General features: G+C 41.1%; 2 protein-coding genes across 6 annotated transcripts in view; one reads left to right on the top strand and one right to left on the bottom strand.

Annotated features, from left to right (window-relative positions):
- Positions 1 to 10,490, bottom strand: part of ATP13A4 (ATPase 13A4) — a 212,941-nt gene extending 202,451 nt beyond the window's left edge. The window contains exon 1 of the mRNA XM_037838137.1: positions 10,410 to 10,490. The gene's annotated coding sequence lies outside the window, so the exon portion shown is untranslated. The remainder of the gene's footprint in view (positions 1 to 10,409) is intronic.
- A 148-nt stretch (positions 10,491 to 10,638) lies between these two features.
- Positions 10,639 to 14,747, top strand: part of OPA1 (OPA1 mitochondrial dynamin like GTPase) — a 106,649-nt gene continuing 102,540 nt past the window's right edge. For all 5 annotated transcript variants that reach the window (XR_005217290.1, XM_037838103.1, XM_037838084.1 and 2 more), the window contains exon 1: positions 10,639 to 10,836. Coding sequence is in view for 4 of the 5 variants with exons in the window: in XM_037838103.1 (XP_037694031.1) it covers positions 10,805 to 10,836 (32 nt within the window). In the remaining variant the exon portion in view is untranslated. The remainder of the gene's footprint in view (positions 10,837 to 14,747) is intronic.

Here is a 14,747-nt window from a genome sequence, read left to right as displayed (position 1 = left end):
GGAGAGTCACGTTCTTTCTTTAGCTACTTCCTGCTGAGTGGGGATGCAGTTGGGGGAAAGTTGCTTTGAACCAAGCTTTAGTATTATTAAATTGATGTTTAGGTATCTTCTGCTGGAATGGGCTGATAGTGATGCTTTTGCTGTGACAGGAGCAAATTCTCGAATTTTTGTTGCAACAGGAGTATGTTTTTGGAATTTTGCTGGTTAGTCATGGCTGCTATTGACCTATTGACAAATTTAATTAGATGTTGTAAGAGGCAAGGAGCAAAAAGGAAAATTAATATAAGGATAGTTAATGGCCCAATGAGGGGGAGCAGAATAGCTCATAGAAGCATAGAAAAGAATGAAAGAAAATTTGAGAGAAAGTTTTCTAACCAAGAATCGTCTATATTTGCTAGACTATTTTTTATTATGTTTATATTTTGTTTTAGTACTTGTAAATTTTGTTCAACTTGTCCTGTATTATTGATGTAAAAACAACAGGTTTCATTTATTATTGCACAAGTTCCTCCTGCTATTGCAGTTAGAATGTCTAGTGCTCTTCTATTTTGTATGACTACTTTAGCTAAACTATTTAAAGATTGTTCTTGTTTTTCTAATGCCTTGATAGTGCCATTCCATGTTTGTTGTAGCATTTGGGATATACTTAGAATGGAGGATTCTAGCATAGGAATACCAACAAACAAAAAAGGCTATGATATATAGTGTGACCTAGCCCTGGGTGTTCTAAAATTGGATTGATATGTCCTCAGTTTGGATTTAGCATTTGAGTTTGTGTTCCAAAGAGGTCTAATTCTCTACATTTTTGGGTTTTCTTGAAACTCATTTCAAGAAAGGATCCTAAATGAGGAATTTGTCCTGAGGCTGGGCCGTTGTCTGATTGTATGGACATAGGGAGGCCAAATCTGGGAATTATGCTTTGTAATAAAACAGTGGTTACTTTGGAAGCTTTTTCTGAGGTGGTAGGAAAGGCTTCAACCCATCCTGAAAAAGTATCTACAAAACTAAAAGATATTTAAACTTTTTAATGGATGGAAGGTTAGTAAAGTTAATTTGCCAATCTTGTCTGGGGATCTGTCCTCTTGCTTGAAGAAAAGGATAAGGGGCTGGTTTGAGATTGCCCTGAGGGGTGGAATGCTGACAGATGGTGCATATTTTTGTGATACGCTGGAGTTCTGAGTAAAGGTTAGGATGACTTAAGGTTTGAGATAAAAAGAGAGGCTAGCGGCTTGGCACTGATATGGAACTTGTGATGCAGGTCTGTTAAAATTTTTTGTGCATGCTGTTGTGGCAAGACTACTTTATCAGTTATGTAGAACCATCCCTCATTGAGGGTGGTGCCAAGCTGGGCTAAATCTGTTTGCTCTAAGGTGGAATAAGCAGGTGCTGGGGTGGGCATCACCAGAAGCTGAGTAGGGGGTTGAGCTTGTCTTTTTGCTTCTTTATCTGCTTTGTTGTTACCCATTGAAATGGGGTCTTTCCCACTTTGATGACCCTTACAGTGAATAACTGCTACCTGGGTGGGGATTTGTGCTGCTTTGAGGAGTTTAAGGATAAGAGTTTTAATAATAATCAGAGAATTTTTAGAAGTAAAATATCCTCTCACTTTCCATATAGCTAGATGTGAATGAATAACATGGAAAGCATATTTAGAACCAGTATAAATGTTAGTGGCGGTGCCTGTGGCTAACTTGAGAGCTTGGATGAGGGCTATAAGCTCTGCTTGCTGGGAAGTGGTGCTGGGGGGTAAAGGTCCAGACTCAATCACTTTTTGGGCAGATACTATGGCATATCCTGCTTGTTTAGAAAGGTCTTTAAAAGCACTGCCATCAATAAACCAGGTATTGGCTGGCAGAGGGTAAGGAGATGAGAAAGCCTTTTATGATGGGAAATGGGTGGAGAAAATGATCTATAGTTTCTACACAGTTATGCCTAGGTTTTTGATGCTTTGGAGAAGTAAGGAATTTTGCTGGGTTAGGAATTGTAGGTGAATAGGATTTTGTAACGTGGGGGTTATAAAGGAGCTGTGCATGTAAAGATTGAATACGAGAGGGGGAGGGCACTAGAGATTAGCTTGGAAGCTAAGAGAGAAGGGAGGTTATGAGAAGAGAGGACAGACAATTGAGCATATGACACAAGTTTAAGAGAATTGTTGTATGAGAAGTGCTGCAGAGGCTAAGACTTTGAGACAGAGTGACCACCCTAAGAAAGGGGAGTCTAAAGCTTTGGAGAAATGAGCAATTACATGAGTATCTGGTCCACTTGTTTGGGTTAACACTCCAAGAGCAAAACCATCTTTAGTGTCTACATATAGTGTAAAAGGCTTGTTGGGGTCCAGAAGGGTTAAGGCAGGAGCTTGTGTGAGAGCTGTTTTGAGCTGTTTACATGAGTGTTTAATAGCTAAAGGATCGTCTAGCGGGTCCTGGAGGTCTCCCGAAGTGGCTTGAAACAAGCTTTTAGTTATAAGTCCAAAACTGGGGATCCAGTTTCAGAAAAAATTGGCTAAACCGAGGAAGGAAAGAGGTTCTTTTTTGGTTTGGGGAGAGGAATATTTACAATCATTCTGCACTGAGTGGTAATGCCCTTTTTGTTAGGGGAGAGGGAAAGTCCTAAGTAAGTGACTTGTAGCTTAGAAAATTGCCCTTTATCTTTGGAAACTTTATATCCCTTCTATTGTAATTGAGGAGGGTGACTGCCTGTTTTTGTGATAAGGCTTCCAGACAGACTGCACAGCAGGAGGTCATCTACACACTAAAGCAGTTTACTGGGATGTAAATTTAGTGACTGTAAGTTAGAGGCTAAGGCTTGTCCAAATAGATGTGGGCTATCTCTAAGGCCTTGTGGCAAAACTGTCCACATTAATTGCTTAGAATTTTGGTAAAGGGGTCTGTCCAAGTAAAAGCAAACAGATTTTGAGAGTTGGGAGTGGAATAGTAAAGGAAGCATCTTTGAGGTCTAAGACTGTATAATGCATAGTATTCAGGGGAATTTAAGAGAGTATCAAATACAGATTAGGAACTATAGGAGTAATAGGTATGGTAGCTTGGTTAATTATCCTAGGATCTTGGACTAGCCGGTAAGTGCCGTTTGGTTTCTTTATTGCTAAGATAGGCATATTGGCTGGGGAGGCTGCTTCTCTAAGGAGCCTGGAGGTTAATAGTCTTCCAATTAGGGGTTTTAGGCCCATGAGAGCTTGTGGGGTGAGAGGATATTGTAGTTATTTGGATATTCTGCCCGTTCCTTGAGAAAAACTTGGACAGGAACATGATGCTTAGCGATAGAAGGGGTGGAAGTGTCCCATACCTGAGGATTAGCTTTTTCTAGCCATGAGGGCAGAATACTTCCTTGGGGGAAGAGAGTGTTCTCTCACAGATAGGAGCAGGATGGTTAGAGGCAATTTATTGGCATACTTATTGCTGATAATTGAATGGTTGCTTTAAGTTTTGTTAGAATATCTCACCCTAATAGAGGTGTGGGACAGCTAGGAATTATTAAGAAGCTGTGAGAGAAGTTATAATTTTTTATGCTGCAGGCTAGGGGGTGATGATGTTTTAAGGAGAACCGAGCATTGTCCCGTAATGCCTACAACTGAAATAGAGGGAAAGAGCTGCCCGAGTGCTCAGGCAGGACAGAGTATGTAGCGCCCATGTCTAAAACAAAAGAAATGGGCTTAGCTGCCACCTTTAAGGTTACCCTGGGTTCCGTGGTGGTGATGATCATCGGGGCAGTGCTGAAGCCTGGACCCCATCAGTCATCTGCAGCTAGTCTGAGGAGATCACCCAGTACTGGAGCTGGTGACACCTGTACAGATAGAGATGGCTGCCTGAACCCCCAGTAAGAGGCCATGGGACAGTCGACTTTCCAGTGACCTGTTTGGTGGCACTGTGGGCAAGGACCCAGCAGCAGGCCTCACAGTTGCTGAATCATTTGTTGAGTGCAGTGTTTGGCCCAGTGGCCTGTTTTACTGCAATGAAAATATGGGCAGGGTTCCACTTTTTCACCCTCTACATTTTGATTTTTATTACCACAGTTTAGCCTGGGCTGCCTCAAGGCATTGGCAAGGAGCAAGTAGCGGGCATCATCTCTTTCCTTTCTGGCCTTCTCTCAAGCTGCCTCCCTTTCCTCTCTTTATCTTTTTGTTTTTCTCTTTCTTTTTCCTGTTCCTTTTGTTTTTCCTACCTGTTCTTTTTCTTCTTGTCTATTGTTAAATACTTTAAAGTCTGTTTTTATAAGTTCCTGCTGGGGTGCTTGAGGACCTTGTTCTATTTTTTGAAGTTTTTTTCAAATATCTGTGGCTGATTGGGTAATAAAGTGGGTATGGAGAAAAAGCGCTCCTTCCCATGTGGAAGGATCAATGTTGGTATATTTTAGAATAGCCTCATTGAGGCAGTTTAGAAAGGGGGTGGGGTTTTCATTAGCTTCTTGAGTAATTTCAGAAATTTTGTCATAGTTAACAGCTTTAAAGCCTGCCTTTCTCATTCCTTCAATAATGCAAGCAAGGAAATGTTTCATTTTCTTTTTATCTGGGGATTGGTCCTGATAGTCCCAGTTTGGGTCTGCTGTGGGGACTGCATTTGTTCCCTGCATGCTGTGGAAAGAAATGGGGTTTTCTGCAAAAAGTTTTTTTTTTGGTGTGGGCAGTAGCTGCAGCCCAAATGTGATCTTTTTCTTTGGGAATTGTGGTGGAAGTTATAACAATATAAACATCTTAACAAGTCATAGGATTGGGTTAAATATTTGAATTCTTTTGTAAATTTGGTTGGATTGGTTGAGAAGGACCTGAGCCATTTCTCAATTTGGCTTAAGTCTGAAAGAGAGAAGGGAACATGAACTTTCATTATGCTTTCCCATCCTGCCACCTCTCATAAGGGAAACAGACCCATTGATGGGGGATTTATTATAGGCACTAGACAATGGGATCAAGTGAAAGGAGGTGAAAAGGGTTGGGGAGTTTGGGTAGAATCCGGGAGAGGGGGACAAAAGGTGAATGCTAAGGTAGGAGAGGACTTATTAGGGGCAGGGGTAGGTTTGGGAGGAGAAGAAGAGGAAAGGGAAGTGGAAGAGGTTGGAAAGGAATCGGGAGGGGGAGTATCTGAGGTAAGAGAGGGCTTATTAAGGATGGGGGTAAGTTTGGGAAGGGAAGGGGTTGAGGATGAGGGGTGGAGTGGAAGGGGTTGGGAGAAGAATGGGGAGGGGGGAGTATAGTAAGGAGGGGGATGGTTTGCAGGGTCAAAGGAGCAGAAGCTGTTTAAAGGCTTTTCAGGGTTAGGGGGTGTTTCAGTTTGCTAAAGCTGCCAGAATGCAAAACACCAGAAATGGATTGGTTTTTATAAAGGGGGTTTATTTGGTTACACAGTTACAGTCTTAAGGCCATAAAGTGTCCAAGGTAAAGTGTTGATAAAGTGTCCATCAACAATAGGGTACCTTCACTGGAGGATGGCCAATAGTGTCCGGATCAAAACGGCTTTCGCCAAGGACATTCCTCTCTAGGCTTCAGCTTCTCTCCAAAATGTCACTCTCAGTTGCTCTTGGGGCATTTGTCCTCTCTTAGCTTCTCTGAGCAAAAGTCGGCTTTCAAAGGCTGTCTCCAAAATGTCTCTGTAAGCTGAAGCTCCTCTCTCAGTTCCACTGCATTCTTCAAAGTGTCCCTCTTGGCTGTAGCAGCTTGCTCCTTCTGTCTGATCTTATATTGTGCTCCAGTAATTTAATTCAGACCCACCCTGAATGGGTGGGCCAACACCTCCATGGAAATTATCTCATCAGAGTTATCACCTACACTTGGGTGGGGCACATCTCCATGGAAACACTCAAAGAATTCCAATCTAATCAGCACTAAAATGTCTGCCCCACAAGATTGCATCAAAGAATATGGCTTTTTCTTGGGGACAATACATTCAAACCAGCACAAGAGGTTTTGCAATTTTCATAGAAGGGGGAGCAGAAGACTTGGAAGGTTTTTCATGAAGGAGGAGGATTTGGTACGAAGTGACAGAGTGGCACAAAGATGGCCGGAACTGGAGAGTCCAGAAAGCCTGAGAACAGGAAACTTCAGACCATTTGCTGTTGCGCTGAATAAAATTATTAAATTCAGCGAGAATTTGCCAATCAAAAGTGCCACTTTCTGGCCAACATTTTTGTTGTTCTAAAGGATATTGTGGCCAAATTGTATTACAGAAATGAATAAGTTTTTTTGGTTTTACCTCCCCTTATAATTGAAGTTCATTGAGATTGTGCAGTAAACATCCAAGGGAGTAGATTTAGGAGGAAATGCAGTTTTGGAGTCACTTAAAAGTGGCTGGATATTACCCATGATTATTTAAGAAATTTAAGAGGCTGTTGCTTGTTAGGGAACTTTGCTCGTGGGAGGCTTACGGAGATTGCCCGTGAGAGGCTCATGGTCCCCCTGCTCCTTTGGAGGCTTACAGAGGCCACCCAAAATGTTGCTCAAGTGAGACTAATGACCCAGATTTGTACAATCCGTCACAACGACAAAACAGGTATCCCCGGTTTGTCATTGGGGATCAGGAAATTGTGTGTAGTCTTTCACCCAAGGCTCCCCCAAGTTACTTTGACTGCTGCAATGGGGAAAAAACGCTCCCAGAGCATTGCAGAGTTTTAACTGAGCACTCAGATTTTTAGGCTTATGAAGCCGGGCATCGCATTAGAGCAGGCCAAGGTGCCGTGCTGGGGCAGGCCAAGGTGTCCCCAGGACACTGAACAAAACTCTCGGGGGGAGGATCTGGGCAGAAAGGTCACTTACCTAGGGCCAAATTAGTTGTAGATATTTGACAGCCATGAGGGTGAGCTGGCGTTGCATCAAGGTGGTTGGAGTTGATGGACTCAAGCTGCTGAATGCATGGAAACTTGAATGACTGTGTAGTTCGGGGAATGCAGTCGACTGGAAGGCTTCCCATTGCCCCAAGGGGCCGAGAAACTCAAACCTCAGTTGGTCCTCTGAATGGGGTTGACCAGGAGGCTGTCCCATTGCCCCTACGGAGCTGGAGACTTCCGGGTTTCGGCACCATATCTCAGGTTGGAATTGTTTAAGAATCCACACAACTCAGCAAGTCAAAGTTTTGAGTAGAAAGTTTAAGATTTATCAGAGGAAGAATGCAGGTGGGAGCCAGTGAAAAAGAAAGTGGCTCTGGTTCTCTTTCTGAGAGCTGCATTTTCTAAAGAAAAAACTGCATTGGGAGGGAAGGGTGTCCGCTGAGTGGTGTCCTGTGCCTTGATTGGATGACGGCTTATCAACTTCTAAGCTGATTTGTTGCTAGGGTTCTGACACACTACTATTCTCTGAAGCACAGCTGCATTATCTATTTGGAGGGAGCAGGCCTTTTCCGCATGCTTACAGTTGTTCATCTTATAGACATATCTGATCTTGCTTTATCCACCTTCTGGGGGTTGAGGCACCACCAAGACTGGAGTTTCTAAACAGCCTTCAACCCACACTTTATGGCACATCTGGTTTCTACGAGATAAGCTACGGGGCCCCTGGGTCAGAAATTCCTTCTATATGTTAGACTCTTTTTCTGGGATCTGACACTGATAACATGTGTTCTTAACTTGAACTCTCAGAATTTGCTCATTATAGTTAGTTCATATTAGTGAGACCATATAGTATTTGTCCTTTTGTTTCTGGCTAATTTCACTCAACATAATGTCCTCTAGGTTAATCTACTTTATTGCATACGTCATGGCTTCATTCTGTCTTACAGCTGAGTAATATTCCTTTGTATGTATATACCACAGTTTTTTTATTTACTCGTCCTTTGAGGGACATTTGTGCTGTTTCCGTCTCTTGGCAATTGTGAATAATGCTACTATAAACATTGGTTTATAAATGCCTGTTTATGTCATAGCCTTCAGTTCCTTCAAGTATATACCTAATAATGGGATTGCTGGATCATATGGCAATTCTATACTTAGCTTCTGGAGGAACTGCCAAACTGCCTTCCAGAGCAGTTGCACCATTCTACATTCCCACCAACAGTGAATGAGTGTACTTCTTTCTCCATATCCTCTCCAACACTTGTAGCTTTTTGTTTTTTTTTTCAATAATGGCCATTCTAGTAGGTATGAGAAGATATCTAATTGTGATTTTGATTAGCATTTACCTAATGACTAATGATGATCATCTTTTCATGTGTTTCTTGACCATTTGGTTCTCTTCTTTCGAGTTCTTTGCCCATTTGTTAACATTTATTTTTTAACTAAGTAGTACACACATTCACAAATTCAAAGAGTATAAAAGGATTTACAATAGATGCAAGTTTCCCTCCCACTGATGACCCACCATCTTCAAGACCTTCCCCTGACCCTATCCTTCACCAGGGTTCATCAATTCAAATTGGTCAGGGAAGTAATATGAATGTGTGTGTTTGCTCTATGCTATGTTAAATTGTATTCTTCCAACATCACAAAGTTTACTTGCATAATAATACTCTTTACTTCGGAAGAAAAAATTCTTTCTCATTTTTTTAAAAATACTTGGTCATTTTGGTCTTTCAGCTTCTCATTTCTGACAGATATAAGAAATGATTCACATTTCTCTTGATCTTACTAAGAAAAATAAAGGTATAAGTTTCATGTTAAATAGTCATTGATATAAAACTCAATTTCAGGGACATATTAAGTCGGAGGGTAAACTTGTCTGAAGGACAGAACCACTACTAGACTCCAGGTTTCAACTGTTTTTTGGCACCTAAGACTGAATGTGCAATGTTGTCCTGATATTCTGATATTTTAAGAGAAAACAGAAACCTTTTTTTAATATGAAATTTCTTTGTTTTCAAGTGTTGGCAAAAAAAATCTAATATTACTTTTATAATAGTGGATAGACCGACCCTGAATAAGCCAAATGAAATGTCTCTGTGAGCTGAATTTGGACCAATGGTGGCAGTTTGATTACACAATGCTCTTCCCTTTTTCCCCAGAAGATAGTATATGTTGGAGATTGTTTCTTATCAGACATAGAGCTCTAACTCATACTTTTCCGTGGCTGGTCAGAATGTAATTTGCTTATCTAGCTCCTATTTATGTACACTTACATTGATTCAAATCGTTTTCTATTCCATACAATGCAGAAATAAATATCCTCATACATACATCTTTGCACACATGTGAGAGTGATTCAGTAGGATAATTACCTAGAGATGGAATTACAAAACAAGGACTTTGGAAATGTAAAGACAACTCACATATGAAAGACACTGTTATTATTTGGTTTGTTTGGGGTTTTTTTTCCTCCCTAAAACAACTAGGAAGTAATAGTAATGAAAAAATTTCTGTACAACCTTACAATCATGAAAAGATCTACACTTTGCACAGCATATTCTTATCTAGATCTGGTATTTAAACAGTCACTGCAATAAACATAATAAAATTCCGGAAGTACTGAGCCTGGGAAACTTACTACCAATGGCTGGGTCTGTACTTGATGTTACTGAGAGTGACTGGACCTTGTATTTCTGATTCAGATGATTCAGGGAAAGAAATCTTCATTATGTTGAGATTGTGTGTGTGTGTGTGTGTGTATCTTGAAGTGAAGAGGGGACACAGGATTATTTGATTTTGGACCCAGCTAAGTCACTAATTGCTTTCATGATCTTTTGCAGGCCATATTCCCTTTAAGGATCTCATTTTTCTCTTACAACATAAAATGATAGACATGGAAAGATGGAGAGAAAGGACATTTAAAGCCGTGGAACTAGCTGAAATCACCCTGGGGGGACTGGGCTCTGAACCCTCCAACACTGAGAGGTGGAGAGAGGAGGAGGAGCCATCAAAAGAATTACTGGGGAGAAGCACCTCCTGAAGAGGAAAAAATGCAGGAAAATGTGATGCTCTAAAAGCCAAGAAAGGGAAGCAGATTCAGGATAGAGTGTGAATTCTGAACTGAGTGCTGCTGAGGGGGCCAATAACCACTGGATCCAGGCAAATAAAACTTTTGGAGACTGTGCCAAGAACCATTCAGCAAATTGGTATGGACTGAAAAACAGAGGAAAGCCAGTTAAATAGTGAATGATCAAAATTATTTTTGGTGCCTTTCTAAATCACACAAGCTTATTCAACCCCCACAGTGGGCTCAAATGCTCCGAGCCCCTTTCAGATCTGACATCCAGAGACTCTAAGGCACTTAACCTGTCCAGGACTCCTCCTCCTGCCTCCCAAGATTGTTCTACGGATACGAAAAGTGCTTTGTAAACAAAATGCTGAACGAAAGAGTGGGGCAATGGTGCAACCATTATTTTTTCTACTTTGTTCAAGGAAGGGGTTAAAAAGCATAAACTTCAGAATCACTATATACTCTCTAGGCAACTCCGGGCTCCATCAGTATCTAAGTCTTATAAAATTGGTCGCCTAGAAGTGAAAATTTATCAATCCGGATTTTCATGCCCTGGCCCTACCGTCTTCGTCCAACTCAAGCCGGCCCGCCTTCAAGTCTCGAACCCGAGAGCCTCGAACTCAGAATTCCAACCCGGAAACGGTGCACAGCAGAAGGGAAAGCTGGCGGAAGACTTTCCTTCAGTGGCTCTTGACGCATGCGCGGATCCTTCACGGACCATTCGTGCTGTTTGCTTAGGAAAGCTGGGGTGGTTATTTCTGTGACGGACTTACTACGGGTGCCGAGCGAACTTTCGCGGAAGTCCATGCGCCATTGGGAGGGCGGCAGCGGCTGCTCTGTGCCCTTGTTTCCGAGTGCGTCTTCGTCGGGTCATTCTTGCAGCAGGAGTGGGACTGGGGCTAACACCGGAGCCCCGGGCGGCCGTCTCGGCGCCAGTGTGACCTCCCCGCGGGCGGGATGTTGCGACTACGCCGGGCCGCGGTGGCCTGGTGAGTGCGGGCCCCGACCTGGCCCCGTTACTTCTGGGGCCTCCGGAAAGCGGGGTGTCCCAGTTACTATTTCCAAAATGTGCAGTTGACTTTCAGACCGGGCCGAGGGCGGTTCGAGGCTTCCGGGGTATTTTTGAGGCTCTGGAGTGATAGGAACCCTGACTGGGCTCACCTGCGGTGTTGACTCCAGTACCGGCATTGTCTCTGTCCCTATCCAGTCGAAGATTCTGGGCGTCTCTAAATCTTGGCCTGTTTCTGTTGTTCTTTTGTTCCTAACCTTTTGTCCTCGCCGTTTTCTCTGTCTCGGGTTGCTTGTTGTTTCTACCATCTCCCTGTTGTCGGGCTCTATCCATGTGTCACCCTGTTGTCCGCGTCTGTCTGTCTCTCGCTATCTTGTTGTTTTCTATCTCCACGCCCTGTGTGCATTGCTTCTGCAGCTACCCTGGCGTTTCTCCCGGAGTGAAGGGGCCTCTGTCTCTTTCTTCCCTAGTCTTCTGAGTGAAGGTGATTTGGAGTCAGCTCTGGAGCAGTGACCCACGCGGGGTCTGAGATGGTCGTTAGAGATACCCTCTTAATAAGAGCTCTTCTCACTGTTTAGAGAGAGACTTGCTTTTGGATGCAAAGTGGTGACTGTGGAACCACATTTCTGATTAGATTGTCAGTGTTGTCCCGTCCTGGTTTAATTCTAAATAGAAAATCATAGAATTTTAAAAATTTCTGTGGGTTGCTGTATGCATTTTAATAAGAAGAAATTTGAACGTAATTGTTTTCTAATACCCGTAGATACCTTCAAATTTAACTCATTTTGGCAGGCTTTTGGTAGGAAGTAATATGCATTAAGCAAAATTGGAAAACTTGATTTTCCTGAATTATCTCAACCTCTAAACATGTCCTGAATTTTTTTTAGAACCTTTAAAATGGTGTACATAATGTATAATATGTATAGGGAAAGCATCTATTTTTTTTAAGATTAAGGAGTCCAAATTAAAACTGGATGGCATGCCTTAGTTTTAATCAATTAGAATAATTGCACAGTTTTTCTTTAAGAAATCCACAGTTCTTGATGCTGAAGTTGTTTACATCCTTTTAATTTCTACTCATCATTCACTGGGGAACCATATTTAATTGTTTTTTAAACAAACAGAAAAGACTTCACAGAAAATAGCATACTCTGTTGGAGCAATTAAAATATGTAGGAAAAACTTTGAAAGTTGAGTTTAAAAAAAGCAAACTGATTTGTAATTAATGTTTTTTGTTTATTCAGTTGGATGCTCTTGGGCTAAGTTGTTTCTACAGTTACTATGGACTTTGTATAGAATCATGACTTAAAAGTGTCTGGTGCTGATTCATTGCCCAGTTTAGGTACCTGCAGGAGTAGTGATGTGGAAGGTCAGAAGCCCCAAGCTCTGGAATCTGTCTTGGACTTTAGTTCCTCTGCATGTTGTAGAGTACACTTACATTCGTTTTCCTTAATAGATAGGAACATAAACTTTTTTTGACATTCATGTCTAAATATGTACTCATAGACATGTGAGAAGACCAATGATCGGCATTTATTGGGGTGCAATAAATGCTTGAATAAAATTGTTGATAAAAGAATTACATATTACAAACCTTTATATAGGTTAAAAGAGATAGTAGATGAGAGAATAGATGACTTCTGGGGGAAACAGTCCTTGTTTTGCATCCCATCTTATTTTTAGTTTAGCAGAATATATGTCTATATTTAAATCCTTTTCTTTCAGAGCTGTGAAGGCACTACTACCTTTTCTTTTACCATCCTTTGTTACTGATAAGAACTCTCATGACCATCTGGTTATTTTGTGTTTGTAAGTATCCTGTTTTTCCCTTCATGGAAGCATTTAGGATTTCTGATTTATCCTATATCCTAAATTTCTCAAGGCTTTGTCCTTGTTTCGGCCTCTCCCCAGACCCCTCTTCTGACTTGGTATTCGGTAGGCACTTCCATTTAAAAAATGCCTATCTTTCATCAACTCATGTAAATTTTCTTCTCTTATTTCTTTATTTTCTCCCTTTACTTTTCCTTCTTTCCCTATGTGGATACCTATTATTTGAATATTGGTCCTCTTTGATTGATCCTGTATGCCCATGATTTCCAGAATGTGATGTGCATCCAAAATTCATTAAAAAAATTTATGCATGTACCCAGTAAGTGTATGCACACTTACTTATTTTAAATTACTTCTATGTAAATTCTGTACCAATTAATTATTTGCATTATAAATCTACCCTAACATATTCTTAAAGAATGAGTTACAAAAAAGGTTGTGTCTCGAAACTTTGGTACTTTCTTCCTCAACCCCAGTAGATGATTTTAGGCATCCCATGGGAGGCATCCCACACACCCTTCTCCCTACCCCTTGGACACCACTCCTCTATATCACTGAACTTTTCTGTCATGTTTTCTACCTTTTCTTATTTATATTCTAGATCCTGGGGAATTTCCTTAATTCATTTTCTGGCTTTGCTATTGACTTTTTGTGTGTTAGCTAAAATAGTTTTAATTTCCATGAATTTTTTAACATTTATTAAACTCTTAAGAAAATGTTTAATTCTATAAACTTTGAATTGCTTTTTGAGTGCTATTTTTGAATAACAGCCTACTTTTATTTTATGTCTGCAATATCTTTAGGAATCCTTCTGAAGATGCTAAAAAGGATTTCATATCTTTGCTTTTCCTGATATTAATAATTTTATCTTGGTCCTCAACTTAAAAGCTGCTGATTTTCTGCAAGAGTTTAGCTGTCTAATCATGTTTAAACATGAGGGACTAATGATTGATATAGATGGTTTGTATTTGTTACTCCTGAATGATGACAGGGCTGATTTAGCAAACTGTCTTAGGTGTATAATGTATCAACTACAAACTAGCAGACTTCACTTTATAAAGAATTTTTATGGAGTCCAATTGGCAAGGTGAACTGAACTTGTTACAAGTGCCCCCGTTGTTGAAGCTCACTCTGGGAAGTCAGTCTCTCTCCCTGTCTCTGTCTCTCTCTGTCTGTCTCTCTCTCTCTCTCTCTCTCTCTCTCTCTCTCTCTCTCTCTCTCTCTCTCCCTGTCTCTCTCTCTCTGTTACACACACACACACACACACACACACACACGCGCGCGCGCGCCCTAGCTGGGGACTCATTCTGGGAAGGCACCTCCCCCCATTCCCTCCTAATCACACACACAAACTTGGAGCCCTAGCTCTTTCCTGGCAGGTTACTTGGCCTGGTGGAGTGGAGAGAGTCACCCAAGCATCCTTTCTCCAGATAATGCTTCAGTAAATCTTAATTTCTTCTCTTTACTTTCCTTACCTGTATCTCAAGAGGGCCCTGTTGTAAAAAATAGTCCTCTCCTATGTTAGCATTGATCTCTTCAAGTATCATCTTTACTTGGAGGCTCTAGAATTGATTTTTTTTAATTCATTTTTATTGAGATATATTCACATACCATGCAGTCATACAAAGCGTACATTCAGTTGTTCACAGTACCATTATATAGTTGTGCGTTCATCACCAAAATTAATTTTTGAACATTTTCATTACCTTGCGTTCATCAGCAGAATTAATTTTTGAACATTTTCATTACCACAGACACAAAAATAATAAGAATAAAAATTAAAGTGAAAAAGAGCAACTAAAGTAAAAAGGACACTGGGTGTCTTTTTTTTTCTGCCCCCATTTTTCTACTCATCCATCCATACACTGGACAAAGGGGAGTGTGGTTCATATGGCTTTCTCAGTCACATTATCACCCCTCATAAGCTACATTTTTATACAGTCATCTTCAAGATTCATGGGTTCTAGATTGTAGTTTGATAGTTTCAGGTATTTACTGCTGGCTATTCCAATTCATTAGAATCTAAAAAGGGTTGTCTATATTGTGTGTAGGAGTGCCCAC

The sequence above is a fragment of the Choloepus didactylus genome, chromosome 1 (genome assembly GCF_015220235.1).
Source record: "Choloepus didactylus isolate mChoDid1 chromosome 1, mChoDid1.pri, whole genome shotgun sequence".
Classification (NCBI taxonomy): Eukaryota; Metazoa; Chordata; class Mammalia; order Pilosa; family Megalonychidae; genus Choloepus; species Choloepus didactylus.
The sequence above is the reverse complement of the archived record's forward strand: the minus strand, read 5'-3'. Positions and strand labels throughout refer to the sequence as shown.